At 36.0% G+C, this 26,967-nt stretch overlaps 1 protein-coding gene and 1 long non-coding RNA gene across 10 annotated transcripts; one reads left to right on the top strand and one right to left on the bottom strand.

Annotated features, from left to right (window-relative positions):
* Nucleotides 1-156: 156 nt before the first annotated feature.
* On the bottom strand, nt 157-26,967 carry LOC136340186 (tripartite motif-containing protein 3-like). Of its 9 annotated transcripts, none has more exons than XM_066284067.1 (13): nt 26,693-26,967; nt 10,278-10,387; nt 8,267-8,281; nt 5,204-5,430; nt 4,328-4,528; nt 3,938-4,153; nt 3,686-3,875; nt 3,444-3,604; nt 3,237-3,337; nt 2,867-3,138; nt 2,557-2,777; nt 2,222-2,360; nt 157-2,168 (listed from the first exon to the last, which is right to left on the bottom strand). In XM_066284067.1, the coding sequence occupies exons 2-13, from the start codon at nt 10,366-10,368 to the stop codon at nt 1,927-1,929; spliced, it is 2,076 nt and encodes a 691-aa protein (XP_066140164.1). In that variant the 5' UTR covers nt 10,369-10,387; nt 26,693-26,967; the 3' UTR covers nt 157-1,926. The 9 variants fall into 9 exon arrangements, with proteins under 9 accessions (XP_066140164.1, XP_066140138.1, XP_066140174.1 ...); XM_066284041.1 differs by lacking the exon at nt 26,693-26,967 and adding an exon at nt 24,729-24,961; XM_066284077.1 differs by lacking the exon at nt 26,693-26,967 and adding an exon at nt 24,328-24,471.
* Nucleotides 14,317-15,644, top strand: LOC136340292 (uncharacterized). Its single transcript, XR_010732281.1, has 3 exons — nt 14,317-14,606; nt 14,683-15,005; nt 15,107-15,644. It is a non-coding gene; the product is annotated as an uncharacterized lncRNA (long non-coding RNA).

The raw sequence follows: 26,967 nt of genomic DNA, 5'->3' as shown, positions 1-26,967 counted from the left end.
TGAAAATGTTTTCCTCTGTATCGATTTCTTCTTTCACACGAACCGTTCTGGAGCGCGATAAAGTGACAGCTCGTAGACAAATTATTATTAAATCTAAAGAGTTTAATATCCGAATATTCAATAATACCTACAGAGGAATCTCAAATGAATAAAAAATTATCAGACAGAAACATTTTTATTTATCGTTACAGAATCAGAATACAAAAATACAGACTAGTGACTAGAAAACAACAATGTTTGTACAAAAAAAATGCGCCACAGCGAAACATTACTTTCTAAGTACGTTTAAAAAGTAACTTGGCAACTTAGGGAAATTAACTACTGAACACAAAAAGCACTCTTAAAAGAATAAAGAGCGGAGTGATGAGGGTAAATGGAAGATATTTATTATACATTGTGAGTTATCATTATCTCATAGATTACAAAAAGGAAAACAATAGTACATAGTAGTTTCAGTTTAAGCTTTAGAGCAGACGATTCAAAAAACTTTAAGAAATAAATACAGTAACAGAGCAAATCGTAACTTATGCACTATGAAAAACGCATGTTAAATGTGCCTGTTGGAATATACATCCAGCGTAGAAAAATCACATCTTATTAAATCTAATATTTCTCAGAATATTTACATTATTGAACTTCCGAGTTATTACATTGCAAGAAAGCGCTAAATGTTAAGACTAATCAAAATATCGAAATGAGGTGAGAGTATTTTTATTCGGCTACTACCCTTCGTTCAACAAATTTCCGACCTCATTTATCAAAGTACTATTTCGCACACTTAAATACAAGAATAACCAGTATTTCGTAATGTGCGTGCGGTAAAGTCGTTTTGCTCCACACATTTACAAGATGAAACTAGCATTTTATTGCACATGTGCAGTAATGGAGCATTGTGCAAAGAAAATTTGGAGTGTAGTAAGTGATTTTCGCACAAACTTCACTATTTACTTTTACGGCTGCGAAAACAATGAAAGATTTCTTTCTAATTTCTTTTAATTTTGCTTTAGCTTAAAAAAAATGTTTTTGGGTTATTAAAAACATTTCAAATTAACAACTTATATGGCTTTTTCAGACTTTTCTCTTGCTTGCTCAATGGTCGTGATCCGGAATTCTTCAACATAAGACGAATTGAAAACGGCTATTCTGCCGAAGACGCTCACACTGACCCTAGCCCAGCATTTATCTTTAGTTTGAGCCTTAAAGAGATTTAAAATTTATTGTTGTGTTCGGTCCGCCAGTCCAGTAAATCCATCAAGATAACTTTGGAGATTCTGAATTTTTCGGCAGACTGGGGACTGATCTCAAACCGTATTTTCGTTTGAAATGGTTTAAAATATTCAAGCATTAAAAAATGCTGTACTACCATTGGGAAAAACCTGAGAAAATCAAAGTTTTTTAAACGATGATCACCCTGTATATAACCGTAATTTCTGGTTGTAAATTTATGATCCCTGAACAATTTAGAGTTCTAGGAAATAAATTAACATATCCCGCTTTTTTTTGTGAGATATGAACCTCCGAAAATTTTCGTCATTTAAACCACCATTATTTCTTAATCTAGTGGTGTAAATTCCACACAAGCCCATATTTCTCTTAAACAGTTGAGAACAGCTATCTAGATATCTAAAAGTATATGGGGTCTCCCATTTAACAAATATAACGTTATGTGGCCATCCATAGGTAGGTCAAAATAATTTAGAAATGCGCCCACAATTCTATCGATGACCAAAATTACATTAAAATATCTTTTTGATTAATTTCATTAACATACATGAGCTTGAGAGTGGCAATAAACGAAAACGATATTGTGCCTCTACAGGCGAAACGCCCCATCAAGGACATATATGTTAACGTCCAAAGAACACACATCCCAAGCCAAAAGAGAACAAAAAACTTGAAGTAATACAGAAAGCGACCTCTTTTTCTCTACCAATATCGATACTTTTTAATGCAATTGTTGCCCAAATCAACCACTACAACGTGCCGATCCGGGGTGACTGCGCACCCTCCTGGTCTCTTTAGCTTCGCTTCGTGAGAGTCAATGTACTGATTCACGGTTTTGTCATTTGAACTCAACACCTGCAAATAACTGCGACCTTTTTGTTCCGTTCGACTGGCCACGATTCGCCCTTCCGAATCTACAATTATTCCGCCATACCGTCCTTTTCCTGGAAGCCAATTAAAACACTGAAATGTTAATTAAATAGTAAGGCCTTAATACCTCTGCCTTCATCATAAATGATTTCTGTGAAATCTCCTTTAGCAGAAAACATTTGTACTCTAGTATCGGCTATGAAGATTTCTCCGGTTGGCCCCACCGAAACTGACGAGATCATAGAAAAAGTGCCTTTTTTGCCTACCTAAAAGAAACAGATATGCAATTTTCCGGTGTCTCAACTCAAAATGCTTGAACTTGTGTTTGGTTTACTTATATTTTGAATTCAATTAAATACTTTAAACAACCCAAAGAATTGAAAGTTAGGACGATTATGAAGCAAGAATAACGACCTAAGATTTGTGATTAATACAAAGAACTTCAACTCTGCTTTAGCTTACTTGAAATAATATTTTTCCTTCTTCATCGAACACGAACACACAGCTCATGCCATTATCCGCTACCAAAATATGCCCGTAACTTTTATCCACAGCTACGTCAATCGGCTCCTGGAAAGCGTTGTTCGTGAACGACTTCACAGTTTCCCCATCAGTCGTTATTTCCGTCACTACTTTTGTCCTCCAATTTACAACTACCAGGCCATGGTTTGAGATCGCCAGACCTGAAGACATAACATGTTTCCTCTGTATGATACTAAATCTCATTGTAATTTTTCAATTACTGTTTAATTTAAAAAATAATTATCTTTACCTGTACAACTTCTTCCCAACAGCCCTTCATTGGTAATATGTTTTGTGCACTCCAACTGCTCGTTTAACACCTTAATCCTAGAATTCCCAGTGTCCAGGACGTATACAGTCTGGTCCCTCTCGTCTATAGCTATTGCCACTGGCTGATTAAATTCATCTTTGCCACTTCCCCTCGTTCCGTACATGGCGATCGGATTGTTATGTTCCGAAACGTCGAAGTAGATCGGATTATCTTTAATAGGTCGGTCGATCACAGATATTTTTACGCCGTATCTGAAATAAACGAAGATTTAATAGGTCAATTCGGTTTAAGGTGAACGAACTGCATGGCGGTTTTAAGTTTCAAAAATTGAAAACAATCACTATCTTACCTTCCGGCTTTTCTGGCTCGGAAGTATATCTTGTAAGTACCATCATCACAGTCTTGAATTCTAAGCGGAAACGTTGGTTCGAGTCCTTGTTCTGCTGTAACCTTGAATTACAAGCAATCACATTTTACACAAGATGAAAGGAAAGAAGGGGATAAATTCTCGAAATTCCCCAATAAACCTTATGAAAGCACTTTTTATATAACTAACCGGAAGAATTTCGGCTTGAATCGGATCTCCACCTGTCTTCCTCGTATTACCATGATAATCCACAGTAATAAGACTGATCGAGCTCTCTATTCCGGCAATGACATTATCCTCCATTTGGGCAGTGCACAGACTAGGAAATGTGGTAGACGTCCTCACTTTTCCTGCAATAATTTGCGTTATTTTTAACAGATATTCCTGAAAAAAAACGCAAAACTCGACCGAAACAGTTGCCTTACTCTTACCTAAGATCCCTAAATGCTGCTGAATCTGATCCAGGCTGTCGTTCAACGTAAAATCGCATGTCAGAAAGGCGTTTTCTCTCGGCTCCCCTAAACTGAAGGCAGTATCCAGCTTCTCAGTCAAAATTTCAATTTTTTGAGTTATATTCCTCACTTCTACTTGGTATTGAAGCCCTTGGCATTCTTGTTCCACCTAAGAAACACCATTTTTTAATGAAATTATATATATTTTAGCACAATGAATCAATTAAGTACTTTGTTCTTCTCATTCTCAATCAATCCGTGCTGCTCTTCCAAAACGCGCTTTTTCTCGTTACACATTTGATTTACTTGATCGATCATTTCCTGCTTTCTCTTATCTATGGCTTGCTGAATGTGTTGGAAAGTACTATCAATATGCTCCAAACATTTATCTTTTGCCACGTTCAGTCTGTTCAACTCAAACGTTACACCATCTTGAGCTTGTGTTAACTGTATAACAAGAAAACTTTATGAATATTTGATAATGACCCTCGTCAACATTATTCATTCAATATTTCCCTTGAATTTCAAATAAACTAATTAGAACTGTTGATTTCGCGCTGAATTTCTTAAATCTCACTAAATTAGTTGATTTCAAAGGAAATTAATACACTTGAGACTCACCTTAGAAATACATTCGTTCGCTTTATACAATAAGATTTCGGACATTCTCTTAATAGCGATGGAGAACGGTATGATGGTGTGTTCGCAGCTATTCGTGCTGTCGTTATGAGATCCACCAGTGCACAGGGTGCAAAAAACTGTATCACAAGTTTCACAGAACAGAAGTTCTTGGTTAATGTGGACTGAACATTTTGGTATCACCTAGAAGGGAAAAAAATCGTAAAACTTGCTTTAAGGGACGAACATATTTAATATTTGCTGATGAAGGCAAATATGCACTCATATACAGGGTGTTAAATTTTAAAAATCGTTTGCTTTATTTATGTTCATTTTTTGATGAATCGACGTACTTTGAAACGTGATTAGTGTAAATTCTACGGCTTATTTGTCTGCTTTTAAATCCCACTCTACTCGGCCAAAATCCGGGGTTTCAAGTACCACATCGGCATACATTTCATAATCCAATATAATATTCATACATCAGCTACAGCACTTTCTCGAACGTGAACAACTGTTCAAATAAGAGCCAAGTCCTTAAAATAAATTTAATTCTGCCAAAATCACGGTGATAAAATGCTATATACTGTGTGACTGGAAATGAGGTCATTGTCACGCTTAAAGAGAATTGATGGTTAGGCATGATTAGACTGAGCGGCAGGTGAAATATAATACCAGCGACGCCTATAGATTTATCTAAAATATGATTTGTAATTGCAGCTTCCCGTAATCAATCTTATAGCTTAGGATAACAACCGACAGCTGTCGCTCTCGTATATTTGAAAACTCCAACCGCGGGGCATAAAGTAATATTCGTCAATATTACACTTGCCTGCCAGGAGCAATACTCTCACTAGGCTAAATCTAGACTCTACATACCTCTCTTCTTTGCCTCGACATCAAATCCAGTAGCTGATTCACCAAAAAAGAGGGAGGCAAGGCGCTCACTCCCCCCCTCGGTATGGTGATCAACTCTCTGCAAATCGGACATCGAAACGATCCAGTGTCCCGCGTTTGAGACGCCGCGATCCTCGTAAGGCAATGCAGACAGACTGTGTGCGAGCACTGCAAAAGCTTGGGAGTGTGCTCGTTTCCATCGTACATGCCTGAAAAATCCGGAAAATTCATGGCATAAGTAAAAGATATGAAGCTAAACAAAGATGAAGAGCGGTAGTGAAAATATCTCCCGTTTCTTCATGTGATAATACATACACGTTGTCCATTTGGTTTATCATTGTAGTTGAAGAAAAACCGATTCTGCAATACTGTACTCGACTTTTATGATATTAACGTTGACGTAGCAGGAACAGAAAAGTCGCAGTCACTTTCGTAGGTACCGGGAGTTCGATTTATTATTTAACATTTTTGGAACTCGATTGTCTATAAGTTTGTACCACAGGAAAAAACATTGTTTGCTGAAGCATGGACTGAAACACTTCTCAAAGCGATAAGCGAAAGAGTTCGCGGTTTCCGTCTTAGTGGATTTAGCTTGTTTGTTGAGCTCCATGTTTCTAGGAATGCCACCATACTTTCGAAGGTTATGACCGAATGATCAGAAATATTTAATTGGGCTTTCCTTGGCACTGAAAACGTACAAAGGAGGTAGCTGAGGTCTATTAAGCGACTGCTCTTTCTGTTGAAAGCACAAGATTTGGCATTAGCAAATTGTGATCAAAGTGTACTCCCACATACGCGACAGTTTCTTTAGGGACTGTTTTAGTACATCCGACTGTAAAAATTACCATTTTTAGCATGGTCTTCTCTGACCCGAATGTGCTCATCTCGCAGTAAGCCAATTACTATTATTATTAACCTTCTGAACTGCTCGATTAGTCTCCCATATCAAATCAGACTTACCCGCTACGTTTACGACCAAAGCCACATCATCAACATACGCGGTCAACTCTACATTTTCAGATCCAACACTGAACCTTATCACATATCAAAATCAAAATTTCCTTTCACGATTATATTGCGATTTCGGGAATGGTCTATAATGCCATCAATAAGGTGAGTGTTGGAGTTACTGTTTTCTGCAACGATCCTATGATGACTCTTTATGCGTCACTCCTGAAAGCGGTCTTTACGTCAAGGGTGTTTAACACACACCATTTATCCCTTTCCTCGGTTCTTGACCATCTTCACTTCCTTTAAACACACTTTCATACCACTAATTGTAGACATACCCTGTCTAAATCCGAATTGTTCCACCGAGAGGGTCCTAACGTAGTTATGTCCATTTCCAGCCTAGACTGATGTGAATTAGATTGGATGTAACTAGAAGTCGGTCCAGCTTCTTTTTGGTAGTTAGCTGCCCCTTCACTGCCTTATACACCAAGACGTGACATAACTGAGGACACTCCTCGAGCTACATCGCTGAAGAGCAAACTAATGTGACAACTGGTGTCGAAAGCGCTCGAAGCACCTTTCTTAAAAAGAAATAGTACTTCTTTTAGCAAAGTTATCACCCATAACAATTGCCTTTTGCGACCGGCAGGGTTTACATTTCTACAGTTCTCAGACATGTGAGGAGGCCCCTCGGGGGGACGGCTGTTCATTTAGCAGAACCGTTAAAGCCCTCCTGAAATTCATTTAGTCAGTTAATAAGACGATTCAAGAGATGGATAATCTCAAACGACGAATGAAACTGGCGCGTTTGTGAAACGAAGTCTGTGTAATTTGGAAAAATCTGCTTTTTTTAATTGATTTTTGACTCGCTTTATGCAAATCTTGCCAATTTAGAAATCTTGTTAGTTCTTGAAAATTGAGTGAGTTCTTGGTAATTTTATGGAATTTTGAAAGTTTCGCCAAATTTTTAAAATTACATCTATTTTTGGATGTGTATTTTTTCAAATTAAGATCTTTGCAAACTCATTATTTACTGAGTGTGCACAAAAAATAACTCATCAAAATCGACTGTATAACATTTTTTTACTTTTTCCAAATTTTACGTCAACGTAGGATGCCTTGAAACGGAGAAATTGCAAATATACCCAATATATACGACACCACCGGCCACGACTTTTCTGTCACTGCCCACATTCATTGATAAAGAATCTTTATAATAACTGAAATTATTGATGACTAAAAATGGACATCCTGTGCAAGACGTGTTAAATTCGGGCCACATCATTGGGACCTCGAGAACGATGAAAGACACGAATTTGGCTAATTGGACGCACAAACCCACCAGAAAATTTTGTAAAAAAAATTAAATTTTTTAATAGAAGCTTTAATGTATGTGGTTGTATTTACGTTACCGTTTACAAAATCCCAATGTTATGCGCGAATTTTAAAGTACCCCGTATATATAGAAATTAGTTAGTTATGTGACAGAACGCTTCAAATGAAGGGTGAATGTTAGGGTGCTACCTCTGAATTATGAAAAAGAGCTACAACGATGACATAGTTATTTGCACAAGAAGGAAAAACCATTAGTGGATTTATTGAACGAATTGTGTGAATGAAAATTCCATTTCATTTGAACTAATGGAACGAAACTAGTAACGTCACAGATCGACGGAAGTAAAAGTAGAATTTTTCTCCCTTATTGGGCAAATACCGATTGCGTATTTTTGGTGCGCAGAGAGGAAAAGTCCTTTCCTCCCTTGGGAGCAAAACAAGGTTTCTTCTCTCAGATGAGAAAGGAAAGGTCTATTTCCTACAAAGGCTGTAGAAAAATATTATTTAACCAACGCATATTAGCTAGTATTTCCGACTACATCCACATTAAAAGAAATATCAAGTCAATTTCATTGTTCGAACCGAAAATTTGCCCATTATTAGGATTCAGCGGAAGCAGAACTATTCTAATCAAAAACTTTTATAGTAGTTAATAATGCTAATGAGGGGTGTGATGATACGAAACTGGGTGATATGATATCATTATTTATTGCCTAAATCATACGATACGTTGAATTTTGGCAAAAAAACAAAACGCACCGCTCCAAACGCTATCTGTAACAACAGAAACAAAAATACTTTAGGATCATGGAGGATTCAAGCGCTTATGGATAATGGAGGCACCATAAATCTTCGGTCTTGTGTGGGCATTATTCATAATAAAATTGTGACTCCAGTTTATGGTGTTCCTAAGGTAAAGACAACTTTTACGACTGCTTTGTTTCCGGGTGTGCCGGATTTCGATACCGGGTCGCGTTTAGTTTAAACGACACAAATATCCCATTTCAAGCATTTGTTTCAATTGGCTTCAAGTTTCTCACCATTTCATACTGAAGAAATTTTTTTTTATCTAGTTTCAGACACACCAGGAAATATTTTTTCAAAACCTTACGCAACATTAACATAATATGTACAAATAAATGCAGAATTTCATATTAATGAAAGCCTACTTATTATTGTGAAAGCAGTGATAAACACTAGTACGAAACGTCTGTATTCATTTCCAGTACGAGTTAAACAAGTACTTTTTGCATATCGTTATCGTCTGGTACTTTAAGTAGTGATAAACTCTATTCTAACGTGATGTGGGTCACCCAAACCATCATTTTTGTTTGGTCAACATTGGATTAATCATTTTAATTAGATTTCGAGGACGTTGACGATAGAGACCAGAGAACCGCAAATATGTTTAAACAATTACTAAAAACTAACTGTTCGATTTCTAAAATGAAAATTAGTCATTTAATTAAATTTAACTAGTGGCATGAAGATCTTCAGATTTATCAAGAATTCATCGCTATTTGTTGTTCTAATTAAATAAAAGAATGTGGAACTGTTTAGAAAATTGGAAGAAACCAGAAGTATCTAGGATTTTTTGGAATAGATCACAACGTCCCTTTTAGTTCTGCCATTTCAGACCTAATCATTTGTTCAAAATTGAGCTCGACTAGAAATATCTGGATCAGCCTCGAGCAGATTTAGGAAATTTAAAATCGTCAGCTTCAAGTTTAAATATACATTATCGTATAGTGTGGTTGACGAGGAAATTCAGGAAATTTTATGGAATTACAAAAATATTTTTGTCTTTTTTTTACAGTAGCCAAAGACGGGACACTAACTAACGCGTGGCCCAATGACACAGTTTCAAATTTCATACATCTGCGCGTACGGTAACCGTCAATAACACAAGTAAACCAGGTATAGATAAAACGAACCATCTTTCGAAAGTTTTAATAATAAAATAATCAAATACACCACACGGCCTTTCCCCGTTTCAGATTTAAGGCCAAGTGACTTTTTTCATGTCATCCAAACATTTTATAAACATTACTCATCGTCTAGGAAAAGAAGCAAGACATTTCGTAATTGAAAATCTAAAAAATGGCTATAGGACCTGTAGACGCACCTGACTTTTGGCCTAGCGACTTTATTAAAAAAGTAAATTTAGATTCCTTTCGGCGGTATACGAAAGTTAGCTTCAAAATGAATAATCTTTGAAACGCTTTTACGGTAAAACAAAAAAATCATTATTTGACCAACAAGCATTTCAGATCTGAAAGTATGTTATGTTTTGAAAAATAGCTCAACTTGATAATGAAAATTACTTTCAGGTACATAAGGAAATTGCATGACTTACTTGTTAGAACAAAACCGAACTTAGTCACCCTATTTTCACCTGATAAATCTGTGGTATTGTTTTGTCCATATTTGGCAGGAACATCCTGTATGTAAAAATGCGAGAGGGCGGGCTAACAAAACGCCCACTCAGAACAAATCTAATCTAATCTTGTAGAAAACTGACAGATTGTTTCGAAATTTCACTAATCACTAATAAGTGAACATTAAAAGTTTTCCCATGGTCGACCTTCATAAGAACTTCCTACCTTTTTCTGGATAGAAACGGCAATAATTTACAACCCAAAAACGATGGTTTTGGCTAATATCAAAACCCATCTCGTTTTCCTTAATACACATACATATATAAGTTAACTGTTAGATATAATTAATATATAACAGCTAATAACTCCTACTCAACACCTGAAATACTTACATAAACAAGTTCCACAGGTGAGAAAACTCTCGTTGAAATCCTCATAGTTAATGCTCACGGTCTCCACTAACGTAGAGTTCATACTGACCATTCTCTCCCCTAATCTAGTCCTGAAATCAACGGAAAAATTGAGGTCAAACTTGATCTGTTATTCATTAACATAAGCTCAAACTTTACAGTTTCAATACTGGGAAAATTTCAATGTCCAACTTGAATGGAAAAGTGTAAATATTTGAATGAGAAACCATAATCATAGTTCGAAAATAGCCAAATAATCGGTCCAGATACCCACCAAGGAGGAGCGTTTCATAGTCCCCTAAGCGTGAAACTGGTCTAATAAGCCTAATGATTTAGACTGTTACTTTATGGCGTTTAGATGCAAATTAGACATTGTGCCCATTGGCATATTATAGTAGAAATACAGTCAGCGTACCGTGAAGAAGTTCATTGTTCTGATTGATGTATTGTTGCAGGAATTGAATTTAGGTACTAACTGGTTCCAAGAGAACGTAAGAGATATCTGTGTCAATAGTTTAATAACACAATGAAATATACATGTAAATCCGTGGGATTTACATTCTTACTCCAAATACTAAGGACGAAATATGGTTGTAATTAATAAAAATTGATAGACGTCGTTTGCTCTTCCAGACCTATGATGACTCTTTCTGTAGTTAAACCTTCCGAAGGATGCAGCGGTAAACTGAAGGAGCTCTGAAAGGACAATAATGGGAGATTTTATAAATCAACTTTGTAGGGAGGTGCAAACTCTCGAGTTCGGGAAACAAACAACCTCTCAACTTCAGCGAGTGGCGCAATTCTTATTTACTTTTATAAACACAGCACAAACGAATATTAGATGATTACCCAAATAGGACAAAAGAAATGATTGAAATTCAATCAACTTTATTATCCTAAAGAATAGACATTTCCTCCTCCTGTGGGACTACAGGCATTACGAGGGATGTACTTGAAGTGCAGAAATGATCGATGGTCGCGGTAGTTACGGATAGTCACCCTATAGAATATTGTATTGTATCAATTTGGCTATCAGCCCGGAGATAATTCATGTAGTATCATAGACCCGATGGGGACAATAAAATATCGGTATTTTCGATTGATTTCATCGAACTCTTCCGCCTTAGCGACCTTCTTTTGGCTCTGTTAATACGAATTAGTAATATTTATCAATAATTGTACTATACTAATCGCGAACAATTTTAAAAACAAATACGACTTTTCAGGCTCTTAATGACGAATGATTCCCACAAAAGAGACCTTTCCTAATTAGAAAACCAAAAGGCCCGCATAAATTCGCTAAAAATAGAAGGAAATGTTTTTTATGGAAATACTGGAATACGTCAAATAGTTTTCAATTGTGCGTTTTTTTATGTAACAGATATTTGTACAGAGTTGCCCGTGTAGTTGATAAATGCGCTTTTTCATTTTATTCTTATGGAACCCCATGTAGATTATGATGTTTTTGAGTTCTGTTAGAAATTCCCAACATATTTCATGCGACACACCCATAACTAAACTCAACAATTTTGAAATTAAAAAAATCCATAGAAACGAGATCAGGCGGTCTAGCAGGCCAATCTAACTGCAAATATTCTAATAACTGTTGAATTTAGACATTAGTGTGCTAGATGAATTATGTTCAGAATTGCTCAAAGAACCTAAAAACGTCATAATATACATAGGGTTCCATAAGAAAAATATGAAAAAGTACATTTACCTACTGCAAAGGTAACTCTATATGCATATGTGTGACGTCAAAAAATACAAAACAAAAACAATGTTTTATGTACTCCAGCATTTTCATGAAACGTATTTCGTTCAATTTTTAACGAATTTTTGGTCCTATATGCTTGATCCTGATCAGCGAAAACCACCGTGTAACTACCGGAAATTTCCTCACCATTCTAAATATTCGTTAGTAAATATTCGCGACTCACACATCCAATTATAGTCCAACTGGCAAACAATGTTAAAAAAAACTTCTAGAACACTTAAGAACAACATTAAAAAGTTAATGCATATTAATATGAGAGTGAGAATGTTCTCTAGTGTCTGCAAAAAGGCTTCGGGATTTGCACCTCTTCGGAATCCCTACCCACTAGAGCAGAACCCGAGTGGTTCTTACAAGCACTAATAATCGCCAATTACGTCTTCTATTCTGGTTCTTTCAATATTTTTACGTAATTCCAACTGAAACCTCTAATCCCCTAATAAATATTTATCTTTCGATTTTCAACATTGGCTTTGTGCGCTGCTGTATCGCATTAGCACCAGGGGGTCATGTTAACATACCAAACAGATGGAAACTATTGGCAGGATAATGTATTCACAATTTTTTACGCAGTTGCCAATTATTGGAAAAGTCGTCCTTAAAATTTAGAAACCACGAAAGAATATTTATCTCATACAGTATAAACGTTGGTACAATAATAAACTGGGGCGAGGCGAACACTCCAAAACCGCGGTAAACTTGATGATGGAAAAGTCGTTGAAGAAAATCAGTTATGCAAAGTCTCACGGGAAACCCGGAAACAATAGTCTCATCCTGCATAATTATAATGAAGCATGTGATCTTCTTTGGTCTCGCGTTCCACAAAGGCCCTCGACCACGACCGCGATGCTCCGAGCCATATTCAATCTGAAATAACGACAAGATCGATTCGTTAAAGTTTTTTTACCTATTTTGATGCTGTTTAGCAAATGCCTACGTGGAATGCAAAATAACTGTTATTTTGTAACTGTGGATTTTGCTGCTGTAATAACAATATCTGGCCAGCGATAAATTATATCCGAGGCTGGTGAGTTCAATTCTGTAATAGATTTTTCCTCTTAATTGCCCGAATATGTCAGAATTCTATGCCTTATTCAGATGTGCATAATAGCCCGATATCAACATTCTATGTTGAAAAAAAGGAATTAAATTCCTAGAATCTGAATTACCTAGAATTGCCGTCAGTAATTTTAGAATCGATCAAAGTTTATTTCTGGGACTCAGATTTGCGGATAAATCTATCATCTGGCCGAACTTCCGTGCCAACTTAGTTATGACCATTGATGTGACCTTTTTCCATGTTTTTTTGGCGGATTCGAGACAAACTGCCTTTTTTGCACTTCACCTGTGCGCTCATGTGTCCTCTTCTATTCTAATTTTAGGACCTCTTCATCTTTTATGTCACACTCAACGCACCTTCCAAAGTAAACATCTTCAAACTATTTCTAGCCTCGCCATTAAATCCCTTAAAATAGCGATAAAAAAAAAGAATGAAAGTCAAAAGTCCTGGTCTTCGGGGCTATTTTTAAACCCGCTCGCATCCGTACCGCTGGAACAAGTACTAATTTATCTGGAAATTGAGTAATTTAAAATTAGGTTCAAAGCACTTTGTGACATTCACTGAGAGCAACGTATTTAGGTCGTAAATCATTTTTAATTTGAGTTGAATTAATTTTTTTGTTCCTACAATCATCGTCGTAAAAAATTACGTGCGGGCGCTTTTGCAATGAGAGATTATCATGGATTATAACGGATGACATGTGTAACTAACGAGGGTGGCATTTTCGATTAATTAAATATCAAGTAATACTCCTTCTGCGCCACAATACGAAGCATCATTAACTATTAACATACTCTTTTATGTGTATTGAAAAGTACGTGGACAGGCATAATGAACCCGGAAAATCTCCAAATACGCATGCGTGGCAACCAATAAGTTGCCGAGTCGAAAGTTTCAGAAACAAGTAGCCACAAGGCACTGTTTGAATAAGTTTAATTTTACTACAAGTGGGAACCCCCGGAAAGAATTCAATTTCTCGTGAGAAAGATTCTCATATTTTATGCCATTTGAGGTTACGATCCGTTCTATGCTTCGAACATATATAACCGTCATGGGCCTTAATATTCTCAACCTTTGTCTACGATCATTTACATTCATCTACATCATTCTAGGATATAGGCCAATCCTGTGCTTTAACTCCCGCTGGTTACACTAGTACTTTTGATCGAGATGCACCAAGACGACACGGCAGATGGCACTGGTACGATATTGTCCTACAGGCTCAACATACCTACCGCGGATATTGCCGATGTCTGCCTGCATTTAATTGGTTCATGAATCAAACTGACGAGATCTAATAGCAACGAAACCGGTGTTTGAGGTGCTTGAGTTAATTAAACGTCAATCTGGAATGACGCATGGCGTCGTAAAAGCCTTAATCTTCTAAAAATATTCGATGCTCATAAATGGATTTATTATTATTTGATGCGTCGTGGAAGAACTTTGTGTTCGGAAGAGAGTGCATTAACGGTTATCGGTAAGAAAACTGTTCAAACCAAGATGTTCCAATGGAAATTTGGCTAGGCACGTCTCTAATCAATGCTTACTTAAAGGGCATCGGAAACTATGGTAAGAATTGAGGAGGCCGCACTTTGGCTACGTGAATGCCATCCAGTTCTTCCCCTACAACTCGGAAAGTTATGAACAGACGCCCCCGTTCAAAACCATCGAAAGAATAATAAAAAAAAAAACATCGGCACATAAGGAGAAAAAACTTTTGTTTCGAACTCTTCGTCAGTAAAAACGTTTGGAATTTTCGCCCAATCATCGTAATTTAACCGACGAATGGGAAAAAGTATTTTTCAACGATGGAACGAAGTCTTACTTCGATGGTCTTGAAGGTTTCGAGATCGGTAGTGAATGTGATGATCGGATGGTAAGTCGAGGGGATGAGATAGGGACGTTGAAGTTTGGAAGGGCCGCAAGTCCCTTCCAAGAACTCAACGAGTTTGAACAATCATAATATCCTAATTTTAGAATAGCATGCCATTTTCCGTAATTTAAATATCATAGAAATCATACGCTATTGATGAAACTCATCTATGTCAGAGGAGGACAGTTTAATAACAGAGCAGACATAATTACTACATTAGGACCGACTCTTAGGTCAGTTCGGTTCAGTGCCTTATCAGATATTGGTAGTCACTGAAGAGCAGGGAGGACACACTACATGTCAAAATTAGCTTTAAAAGAAATGACTGTTAATATTTTATTTTTTTAGCTTAATTTTAAGAGTGAAAGTAATCAAAATCGTGTAAAATAAAAAAAATCACAACAAGGCACTAGGTAAGAGTAAGTAATCAAGAGTCCGGCACTGTATTTACTGAGAATAACCAGAATTTTACGTAACAAATTTGTGGATTTTCGTTTGCAATCGTAACATTTATGGAACAATAGCTATTACTGTGGAGCCTGATTGTAACAGATTTATTTTATTAGTCATGCAAGTTTTTAAATTAATGCCAATTAAATACACAGTTAACTGTTGTTATCCCATAAATAAAGATTGTTGAAGTAATAATCTTTGTTTAAAAGTCAATGAGGATGCACGTGTAAGAATTCCATCTTACAATTAGCTTGCTCATGGCTGAAGCCTTTCCAGACCTCATTGTGTCAGCCCCTGGAGGTATTCCATATACATACATTTCCCGATATATTGATCATTACGGTCAATTAAAGAATGGATAATTTGCCTTCCTCATTGAGGCGCCTTTCCATCAAAATCGGTGAACGGCAAAATTATCTATAATATCACGCTCATTAAATGTAATTTAACATAGCTTAGAAAGCTCAATTTAACATATCAAGACGTAATTACAGATCACAATCTGTGAGAGCTCTTCTGATACACCAAGACGATCAGCTTATGCTTGAAAGCGTCAATCACTCTTCATGCAAATTAATGATCCCCTTATGTGGGGTGCGTTAACAATGGACCCTTATGCACATTGTTATATGCCTTTTGTGCGTTGAAACTGTTGGATTAAATATTCCGGATATGAAGGATAGCTATAATTAAATCAGATTTAGCATAACAAATTCGCAAATGCCTGAGGAAACTGGTTGCCAATCATACTACAGTTCTTTGGCTTTTATAGTTTATTATTCAACTCCTATCCGGCAATAAAGCAAACCATTTGCTTCGAATGCCACATAAACGCGAATTTACTACAAATTCATACATCTTTTACGCCTAATACTAATGCCACCGAAATCGAAATTTAATTATTCAATAAATTCCATCAAGTTAGAAACACATAAACGTGAGGTCACCCTCGATGACTTCCACACCTTGGCACCGCTGGTACTTACAGAATCGTGGAACCACCCAGGGCGCCATTTGCATAGCACACCATTTTCTAAGAAGGCGGTAATAATACAAGTTGATGTCGGTACAAGCTCGGAATGTAAACAATAACAATCGACCCACTCACTATTAATGCATAGTTTTACTTATTGGATGGCAATAATGTTATTAACAATGTAGACCATGATGATGTCGATGGTGATGACGCCATTAGGATGTATTCGAGATTACTCAAGTCGGAATTTGTTGATGTTAATGCTGTGCCCACTGCTTTAATTTGATGTGATTATGCAATGGCGCGTGGAAAACATTCATGATAATATATAAAAATTAATAAAATCGCATGAACTACCGGTTCATCTTGGACAATTTGCTTCTGCAGAGATCAAGGTGAGCGAGCTCGAGTATGTCTGAACGAGGAAAAGAAGATATTTTTTCACTTTTCATACGTAATTAGGGTAATTTATTAATTTACCTTAACACTTTTCCCAAACCAAAACCAAAATCTGATCATTATATCACCGTACCGTAAGCACTTTTACTGTCCAGTAAAAGAATAGCCTTTAGGATTATCGTCCAACCACAAATTTGTGGCAAAAAATTGCAATTCACTTCTTAAAAATTGTTAATTAAACCGTTCAAGTGTGCTTCACTGACTTTCTACGTCTTTACCTCTCCAGCTGGTGAAGTAAGGCGTAGCTTCATTGCAACACGAGTAAAATCAATTCGAAGCAGGTTGTCGCTCGTGGTTTATCAATCAACCCTCGACGTGTAATCTCACGTGTGTGCTCACTCAAATTCTTTTAAAAGAGAAAGGAATAGAATTGGTCTCTAGGTACCTCACAACACTCACTAGTTGGTCAGGCCTGTACGGGGTTTGTCAAAAAAACTGACATTAGATTGCTATGAGAATTAGTAAAGACGAGAAGAGACGAATTAATTTATTTTCAAGGCTTAATGCGTGATGCGCTCGATTACTCGTGAGGCAATGACAATAATTTCTTGAACTTTGCAGTGTCACCGATTGGAACCCATTTCCCGTTTAAGATGTTGGGACGAAGTATCACATAAGCCAACAATCATTTGCATAACCACCCAAAGCAAATTCGAAGTGTGATTATTATGTAAAAGGGTCTTGGGGACTTTCGCAGGTCAACAGAGAACCTTTGTGTATAAAAAAAATAAACTCTCGACTCTCAAGGTAAAGTAGCGAATAACTTCATTCATATTTCCAGCGGGCGCACCCGAATCGAGGCCCATTGACGTTCGTGGTTCTCAAAATCATATGTTTCAATCCACGTAACGCAACACGTCTCTTTCGCACTTAGATCGCACTGAGATAGAGAGAAACGGAATAAGTCTCTAATCGTAGTCTCCACTTGTACGCGCCGACGTATATACGGTGTACCAAATAAATCCATAACCACTATTAATTGACATAGTAAAATCTACGTTCTTTGCACGGCATTTTGTATTATTGTTTGCCTATTGCATAATAAGACTTTTAACAAATATGATATAAAACTTCCTGCGAACCTCTTGTTATCTTGAGACATCAAAAGTTCGTCAACCCTGCGATCGGAGTCTGCTGTCTATGGTTTACAGGTGGCTGGCCAGACTGTACTGTATTACTGCAACCACTCTTTCTGCGCGGTTTTCAAAAGGTTATCGTCTCTTCGCAGGATTGCGACCTCCAGGCACCATAGGCAGTAAAACACTGCTTGTATTGGCTTTTTGGTGTAAATAATTTGATATCAACATGCACTCAAGTGCTAATGGTTGTTAAAAAAAAGTACAGAAGAACATACCATTTACGGTGAATATGTAAATTGAAGTCATAAAGTTGCACGCTAATTTTTTGTTCAAACACTCAATTTAATTCAAGTGCTACACGCAGAGTAACAGAGCTCGAAAACTAGACATCCTGTATGCCTTACGTTACGGATTTGTCAAAAAATAATTAGTTAAGGATGTTCTGAAACAACTTTTATTTAGTATGTTATATCAAAAGCTTGACCTTAAATTCGGCTTTCACAGGTTACGACATACGGGCCATGTTCGTATGTCATACCTTAATTATACTAATATTTTTATGTCACTTTTTACCAAATTTGTTGAGGCACTATTTAGTTGCAAATAATCGACTACATCTTTGTCGAAATATATGTGTGTACGTCTAGATAAACTAATGATAGGAATTTTGAGTGGTCCGGGTAAAACAACATTAAAATGTTTGTGGATGATCTCAGATGTGCATTTTTCAGAGTCCATATTCGCGGCCTTTTCAGTTGGAATATAGATGTAAAAACACAGCTCTTTCACCGGAAATATTGCTTTCTATGGTTCATAACATCAACTGAAAAATAAACTTAAGCAGTCCAGGGAAGTTAACAAAATATAGAATGCTTCCACAGCGTGAGCTTTGCCATTGTAATAGCAATTATCACGACTAGAAAGAATAATGCGAATGAATTCTAAGTAATAAAAATAATACAGGAAATTTGAATTGAAATGTTTGTTTTAATGCGAATTACCTTCGCGTGTTTAACTGAGGTTTACCATGTAAAGGAATTGTATCAATAGATCCAGTATAAGAAAATGAATTTCTATAACAAGGTGAATTCCATTACCTAAATCGTTACTTAAATATTTGTATTCTACCCATGTTGTAAAAAATCCAATAAGTGATAATAAAGTGATCAAATACTGACCCTGACTCCAAAAGTCTCCGAAAGAAAACAACATTACAACTTATTTTATCTGATATGACAATATTTGACTATCTACAACGACCACTAAACATAAACATTGTTTAGTGCGCTGTTGGTAGACCAATAAATTTCAAATTTACATACCTATATGGTACCAAAAATATTACAACACACCTCAAGTTTGCTTGCTCTCTAAGTTTTATCACCATGTGTAGGCAGTAGGAAAATAATTTATTTTATCTCTTGCATGGTACAAAAAACGTTATACAATACCACTGGGTTCACTACTAATGAAGATTACGATCTGGAAAAGCATAAATAAATTCTATCAGTTTTGAGCGTTCAGAAATAGTTGTTCGTGATAAATGCATATTCTAAAGTAAAAGTTTTGACCTCATTCTTATCAAGACGCCTCGCTGAGCATAATAAGCAATAAACCGTTAATGGTGAGTCAATAGAGCGCCAAAAAAGTATGTAAGTTGCAGTTATTTGGTACTCACCCTGACACCTCAAATTGATCACAGGTATTACTAAAAACAAGGAAATAGACGTCCCTCATGAAACACCCCTCAAGATCAAATGAAGGGTTTCCCTGAAAAAAACGCGTGTACCTAGGTTCAAAATTTGACATCTCACTTTGTGACAATTTTCGATAGTTAGTATAATTGAGCTAGTGTCAGAAAATTGTGCTGTTAATTTCAGTCCATAGGAAATCAGATAAATTATAAATTGCAGATTTTATAAGTCTATAAAAATCACCAAAACCATTTACCTTTAAGGATGCACTTTAATGCACCTTCAAGATTTTGTTATTTTCATGACAATCCCATCATTTGCGACATCAAAATAAATACCATAGCCCAAACATCGGATAATAATAGGTCCATTGTGAAACAAAAACATGGAACCATTACGAAATTGTGTGACCACTGTCAGGGGCGCATTTGGCACCTTATAGAACTACCCAGGTATTTTTTCGACATTAATTAAAAAATAACTTTTGTTGGTTAATCAACACACTTAATACGAATTAAAACGATTGACAATGCGTTGTTTATAATTAGATTACAGAAATCCAGAATGTGACAACATTTTTTTATTGCAGTGCTTAAAGGCAGGTTAGACAAATTTGGATTTCAATTAAGCCAGTTTCCTTTTTGGAAAAATCCTAAAAAGCTACCTACTTACTGTATAGCAAATCTAAGCCCATCCATGACCTCCCTTGTTGGAGCTCCCTTGCAGAACCAGTGTGAGCATTCGCCAAAGAACCAAGATGCTCGAAGATTTCAACAATAATAGTTCGATACAAAGTAGACGTAAATAAGTACTACCAAACAAGTCTACATACACTGTTCACGTAGACTCGAATCGGGACTGCAAGCTGGCCAGGCCTCCGCCGATCATCAGCTGTTCGAATGGCGAACCACGGAAATAAATTTGCGTTGCGCTTTAGACATGGCTGCTATGTTGTCAATACATTGAACTAACATTTGCTCGCACACCTCAAATTCCTTGTAACTCAAAAACTACATCAAAATTTACATTAGGTACCATCCACAATCAAATTAGCCGACAACCAGTAAGCAACTTAGATTGTCGACAATCTTTGGCAACAAAGCTGGGTACTACCTTTTGCCCGGGTACTACTTTACATCTACACATGGCCGGGCTGTTTTGTTGTGCAACATACTTGTAGAGACAAAGAAGATGATGATGCACATTGGGGAACTAGACTAAACATAACTGTAGGGATTAAGAATTACGACCTAATTTGGAGCGTAGAGCAACAATAATGTAAGAAGATACCAAAGTTTGTTTTTCTATGTCACGTTAGTACCTCAGGCATGAAAATGGTAGGCACTATGTACTATAGACAATGGTATTACTCATGGAGTCTTTACAAACTGAACTTTTCGGAATTTAGATTACATCTGCCCTTGCGAAACAGACAATGACTACTGACCAATGGGGTTTCTAAGAAATTCCATTATGAGTAGTCAAGAATGCTAGCTTACGGACTCATGAGGCGTAGGTGCTACTCATATATGATTGATTTAAGAATTGGGTTCTGGTCATTTTACAATGGAAAAGGGAAATCCTAAACACACGATCAATTAGAGTAAAAATAAGGAAGCAGTTTAAGCAAAAGCAAAGCTGGGAAAAACGAGACAGAACCGACAGATTACATAATACCAAACAATACAACCTTTGGAGGGTTGTCTCACAATCAGCGAACATGAATTTCAGGGTCAGTTTCCTGGAAATGTTGATAAAATTTGAATTGGTTTTAAGGGTCAATAAGTCACCTGATATTACTAAGTGGATCAACAAAGCACACTAAAAAATTAAAACATACGCATGTGACAGTTCATTTAACAGTACAATAGTAATTATCGTATCAAAATGCGTTTTAATATTACCAAGCTGCTTACTGTTCAGAACAAGCCTTATGACTACGTCAAATTGCATCTGTTGACTATATGTATTGATTATTTTATTATAAAATAAATAACAAAAACGTCGAAAGAGGGACGAGCAAAAACATTGAAGTCTGTGTAAAAATGCAATCAAACATGGAAATTCCATCATTATCCGCATTCTGTCTCTTTGTTGAAAATTTCTCAACAGTAATTTGTAGCAATCGTCAATCCTCGACTTGTCCTGTTCCCGTCTTCTTATAAGGTTCGGATTGCGAAGCATGTGAAAACCTTAAATATTTATGTATGCAATTTGAAAAGTATGAGAGTTTTATTGTAATAGAGTGATGAATAAAGAAATTTAATGTTAACTATCGATCTCATTGAGTATTGGAAAAATCATAGATGTTTTTACTGTGGAAACGTGAGTGGTACTCAAAAATTTTGCAAAAAGGAAGTGTTTGTTGGTACCACTTTTCCGGCATTCGTTGGGATATTTTTAACAGACCAAGGGCTGCAACCAGGAAACAGGTGTCCTCAAGACATATTTATTAGCACAACCTGCACAATTTATAATGGCAAGTTCAGACGTGACAGGAAGTAACTTTTTATTTAGTTCCCGCCTGAATTTTCGTAACACAATGGCAGAAATGGCGTTGTTAAACACCCAGCAGAATATTTCAGCGGTCTTTGGTTGTGAAATAAGTAATAATATTCTTTTACTCCATAAACTCCACCGTGTTACTGTATTTGGGCACACCATCAATTTCTTCGATTAGTGCTAAAACTTTTACTTTCTTATGGTATGTGTGTTAAGTGGCAATTCAAAGACGGAGGCCCTCGACCACTCATTACACAGAATGGGCAAAATTGCTATTTTATTGACTTTGGTAATAAGTATCGCGCATTTATCACATTTAATGAACATTACTGTGGTCAGCTGGATACGCAAATCGACTTCTTTGTTGTCCTAAAGAAATCGGGTACCAATATCAACTCAGGCTCTTTCTATTATAATTTCTTAAACCTCTTTACAGTTATTTCTTTTTTATTTTATTTATTTGTAATTAGGTTATTTTTAATCATTTTTCTTTCATAAAAAATACACCAAATTAATCGGTTAATCTTTTCGATTCATCCTTTCTGCGAGAACTGAAAGGGTGAACTTAGCTTTGGCTTGGAAAATGTGAGAATGGTGGGCTTTTTAGGTGACTATACATATATGTATGTATATGCCCATGCCCGAATTTGTAATATTCTTACTATGATTAAACAAACTTGGGGTTCTCTACAGTTCTGTAAGATTTTCGGATCGGGTTACCTACGAGTTAAAATGCATCGTAAATTTTGAAGATTTTTTAGAAAAAGTCGTTATCACGTTTGGATATGTTCTTTTACTCTGCATTCAAAGTCTAAATTCAACTAAAAAGATATACAATATAAAAGATATATATAAATATGTCAAATTCGATGGTTCTGGTGAAAATTAGCTTTTGTAGATACGGTGGGGTAACCCTGAACTTTTTCATAGTGCGAACGGAAAATTTTTATGGTGCTGTTTTACTTAGTTACGGGACTATTTTCAATATTTGTCATTTTTACTTTCGAAACCGAATCCTGTTTATTATTAGAATTCTCTTAGCCTCCGTACCTATACAAGGTGACCGTTGCCTCTTTCATCATATAAGTTTGTTATTAATACAGATATAAATTCGACTAAACGGACGAAGTTGAGTAGAATTTTATACAGAATACACTTTCAAATATTAGAAATGTGGAAATCCAGAATCATTTCAACGTTAAAGATCATAGAGATCCATTTATCATAATGAAATTCATTTATGGGTATACAGGATGTAACACAGCATCATAGAGTTATTTCAGGAAGAGAGAGAGTACTCTACAAAATAATTTAAAAAATCTAATAGACTCATGGGTAAAAATATACCATTTATAATATCTATAAAAGGTGGCAAAGTTTCACATTTTTTTTTCATATTTTGCATTTTTCTCACAAATGCCTTTATTTAAATTTGTGAAATTTCGTATACCTATTTTCTATAAGACCTTCTACACCAAAATGTTAAAATCGTCAATAGCCATATGTAGGGTAGGAAATTTTTTAAGGCTAAGTTCTCTTTTGTGCTTTGTTTTTTTTTTGGAACACTCCGTATGAATTCTGACACCAAATTTAAATTCCTTTTTCAATTGTTTAGCTTTTTGGTCTCTTTGCAGCATTTTCATATCTTTCACTGTTTTTGTAAAATTTACACAAATATCTATCGTGACAAATTAAAAAAGTAAAGCAAGTAAGGAAAAAATAATTATCCTGCTCAGTTATTAACTATCTGAAGCAATTCGTAATGTTTAATTAATTTTTTTTTATAATAATAAATATAAACGAAAACGAAATGATTAAAACTGTTGAAAATATCTTCCTCTAATGAGAAAAAATGTGAAACTTTGCCACCCTACAGTCTATAAGCATGTTTTTAATTACTTTGCAGAGTACTACCGTTGCTTGAAATATTCCCTTTATAAAATGTTACACCCTGTATGAAACTTGCTCATACTCTCAAAAGAAAACTATTGATTCCCTCCATTAATCAATGATTTTGATTTTATTTCAATAAATCTTGATTGCACTAGAGATTTTTTCTTAATTTTCGGACCCTACTTTACCTCCACCAACTAAGCACATACTACTAAGCACTTCCACCTGAGCACTTCTTTGTCCACTCTGTTATATATAAAACTACTCACCTTAACACAATACACTCAAAATCCAAACTCGCGACACCGCCGCAATGACACTCTACGCAAGGTGCAAGCACCGCAAGTACGTCTTAGGTACTCCGGGACCAAACACCTTTAAAATTTCAGCTTCTCGTTCTCAAGAACTAAACAGGCATGCCGGCGCATACGACACCGTAATGTCTTTGCTCCCGGTGAATAATGGGCATCCAAAAGAACATAATAAAACTACGAAAGGTAAACAATACCCCTCACGCTTCGCTAAAGAACCGTACCTCCTTAAACCTGTTAAAAGCCTAGTTTAAGTGTGAGTGAAATATTAAACTGTTAATTAGTTAGCCGTCCTTGGTACCAGCGGCTCTAATTCACTTCCAAATAATTCACGTAGGTTATTACATCAATATACTTACAATGCAGGACAGCAAAACATAGGATAAACTTCGAAATCTCCTGCTATCAGAGAACCTCACAAAAGATCTTCGTTGCGCATTTGAAAATTTGCAGATGTTATGTCACTTTATTAAACAGAGCAGGATGAACACCTGCTCCTAAACTGCCGCAGGAACACTCACAGAATACAAAACAGGAATAACACGCAATGAAATTCACAATGAACTCCCCGTAGTCATTCTAAGAAATTTCGATTCAGCTGTTCAATGTTGTTGTTTGAGGCGCAGGAGGTGCCCGCTTGTACGAAATCAATACTGCGCGACCTCCGGTTTGTTTTGCCGTGTTTGAGGGGAGAGAAAGGAAAGCCCTCATGTGAAACACCCTTATTTTTCCTTAAATGAGTGGCAAATAACCGAGAAGGGGGTTAATGAATAAATAAGTTTTTAATTTTGGGTGGGTGGCAGATTTGAGGGGTGGTGCTTCATGGAATGAGGCTTTAGCAGAGGGTTGGCAAGGGGAAAGAGATGTGCAGTATGAAGGGGTATAAGCGGTGCTAACCGGTTTTTGGCAGTAAACTTACGAGTAAAACCGGTGTGTATAAGAAATATAATAGGGATTTAGATTTTTGCAGCATCTTGACATCGCTCGTGATCGCAAGAGGAGTCCTCAATTACTATTTCAATGAAGAATTTATACTCTAAGAAAACTAAGCATGTAACCGAGTATGGTGAAAACAATATTTGAAATAAAATTTGTCGATCGTTGTATCTGAAATATCCCAAAATATTTTTCTTTAAATTTCATTTCCTGATTTGTTGATCACTCTAAGTGGCATTTATTGATACTTACTTTCTTTTTACATGTATGTCCAAGGGTGAGCCTTTGTTCAAGCACAAATAACGAAACATTACGTGAACAAGAGACTATACATCGATTTTGATTAAGTAAAATACACGTACTTTGTTTAATTTGACGCTCCCTTGATCATATTTCATTGCTAACGATGCACACATTATTCCATTTAATTTTGTGACCATTATCAAAAACAGAATGATATATATTAGAATTATAAATGTTTTTTGAATAGATAGTTCACTGAATTTTTCAGTGGTTTTAAAATTTTGTGGCAAATTAAAATTCTCGAAAAATTTTTATTTTTTTCCCAACTGTAATCTCAAGAAGTGTTTAAAAGGTCAAAACATTTGGGGCGCACCTCACAAAGGTTTATTATTTAAATAGTCTCCCTCTTTGGTCGCACATTTCATGCGATGTCCATTTAAGTCAGAGAATTAAATCACTTTTTTCATCAAATTGAGCTTGATTCCACACTAGAAATGCATGAGACATAAGACGTGCAACATGAGATTTTCAGTAGTGCTGCTTGGCCTCATACTTCATATACTGTTGGGAAACATGTGGTGCAAATTAATTTAATTTAAATGAATGTTGTTCTGAAACACTTCTCCAAGCAGTGTAGGAAGCAAAGTCAAGTTGCATGTCTCTTATGCCTCTCTGGTGTGAGACAGAGCTTATACCTATAGAATAGGTATTGCATGAGGCTAGGTATACAAATTACTTAAATGTAGATACTAAAGATATAAACGCCTAAATAACTACATCTGTATTTATGCAGTATAGATGATTAAATACTAGATACCACATAAAGGGGCGTACATAGTCACAATAACCAACTAATTTTACATCAACTATCTAGGTAGGCAAAAGTTATTATTATTATTATGCAACTAAGCTTTTGGTGGTCTTCAAATTAAAACTCAATAAGTCTCTTAATCATCTATGAGACAACTCAAGCCGCAAATATTATGGTAACAATATTGAAACTTCCTCTTTTGTTACCCCATTTAAAAACAAATATGGGTAATTGAATAGGTCTAAAACTAATGGGGCACAGAACATAGCAAATGCACTTAAGTTCGCAAGGATTTTGAAAAATTTGAAAAAATCAAAGAGGTAGCATACTTACCATCCAGAAATTGCTTTTCATTCAAGTGTCCAGTAGCTGATAATAATACCCTGTGCCCTAATAGTATTTCAAACCGGAATGAAGCCCTAGTGTAGCATTTAGAGTACACTTTCAAATGTCACTGTATCTTGCATGAAATGAAATAAAATTTGAATTGTCTCAATAGATATCACTTATATTTTCAGTTGTACTTATTTCAGAAAAGATCAACACTTTTTTAAAACTGTAAATTTTTAAATGCGGCTACAAACTACAATTCGAATATCAAACAAAAC

This window comes from Euwallacea fornicatus, chromosome 1, assembly GCF_040115645.1.
Source record: "Euwallacea fornicatus isolate EFF26 chromosome 1, ASM4011564v1, whole genome shotgun sequence".
Classification (NCBI taxonomy): Eukaryota; Metazoa; Arthropoda; class Insecta; order Coleoptera; family Curculionidae; genus Euwallacea; species Euwallacea fornicatus.
Note: the sequence above shows the minus strand (reverse complement) of the source record. Positions and strands in the feature narration are given on the sequence as shown.

Bases quoted from the DNA above. Each gene is read 5' to 3' on its own strand.
- LOC136340186 (XM_066284033.1), bottom strand. From the start codon at position 20,361: ATGGATGGGCTTAGATTTGCTATACA. The intron at 10,388-20,335 runs GTAAGTAGGTAG...CGTTGATTTCAG, and splicing joins GGGCTTAGATTTGCTATACA to GACTAGATTAGGGGAGAGAA. The intron at 3,876-3,937 runs GTACTTAATTGA...GGTGTTTCTTAG, and splicing joins TTGAGAATGAGAAGAACAAA to GTGGAACAAGAATGCCAAGG.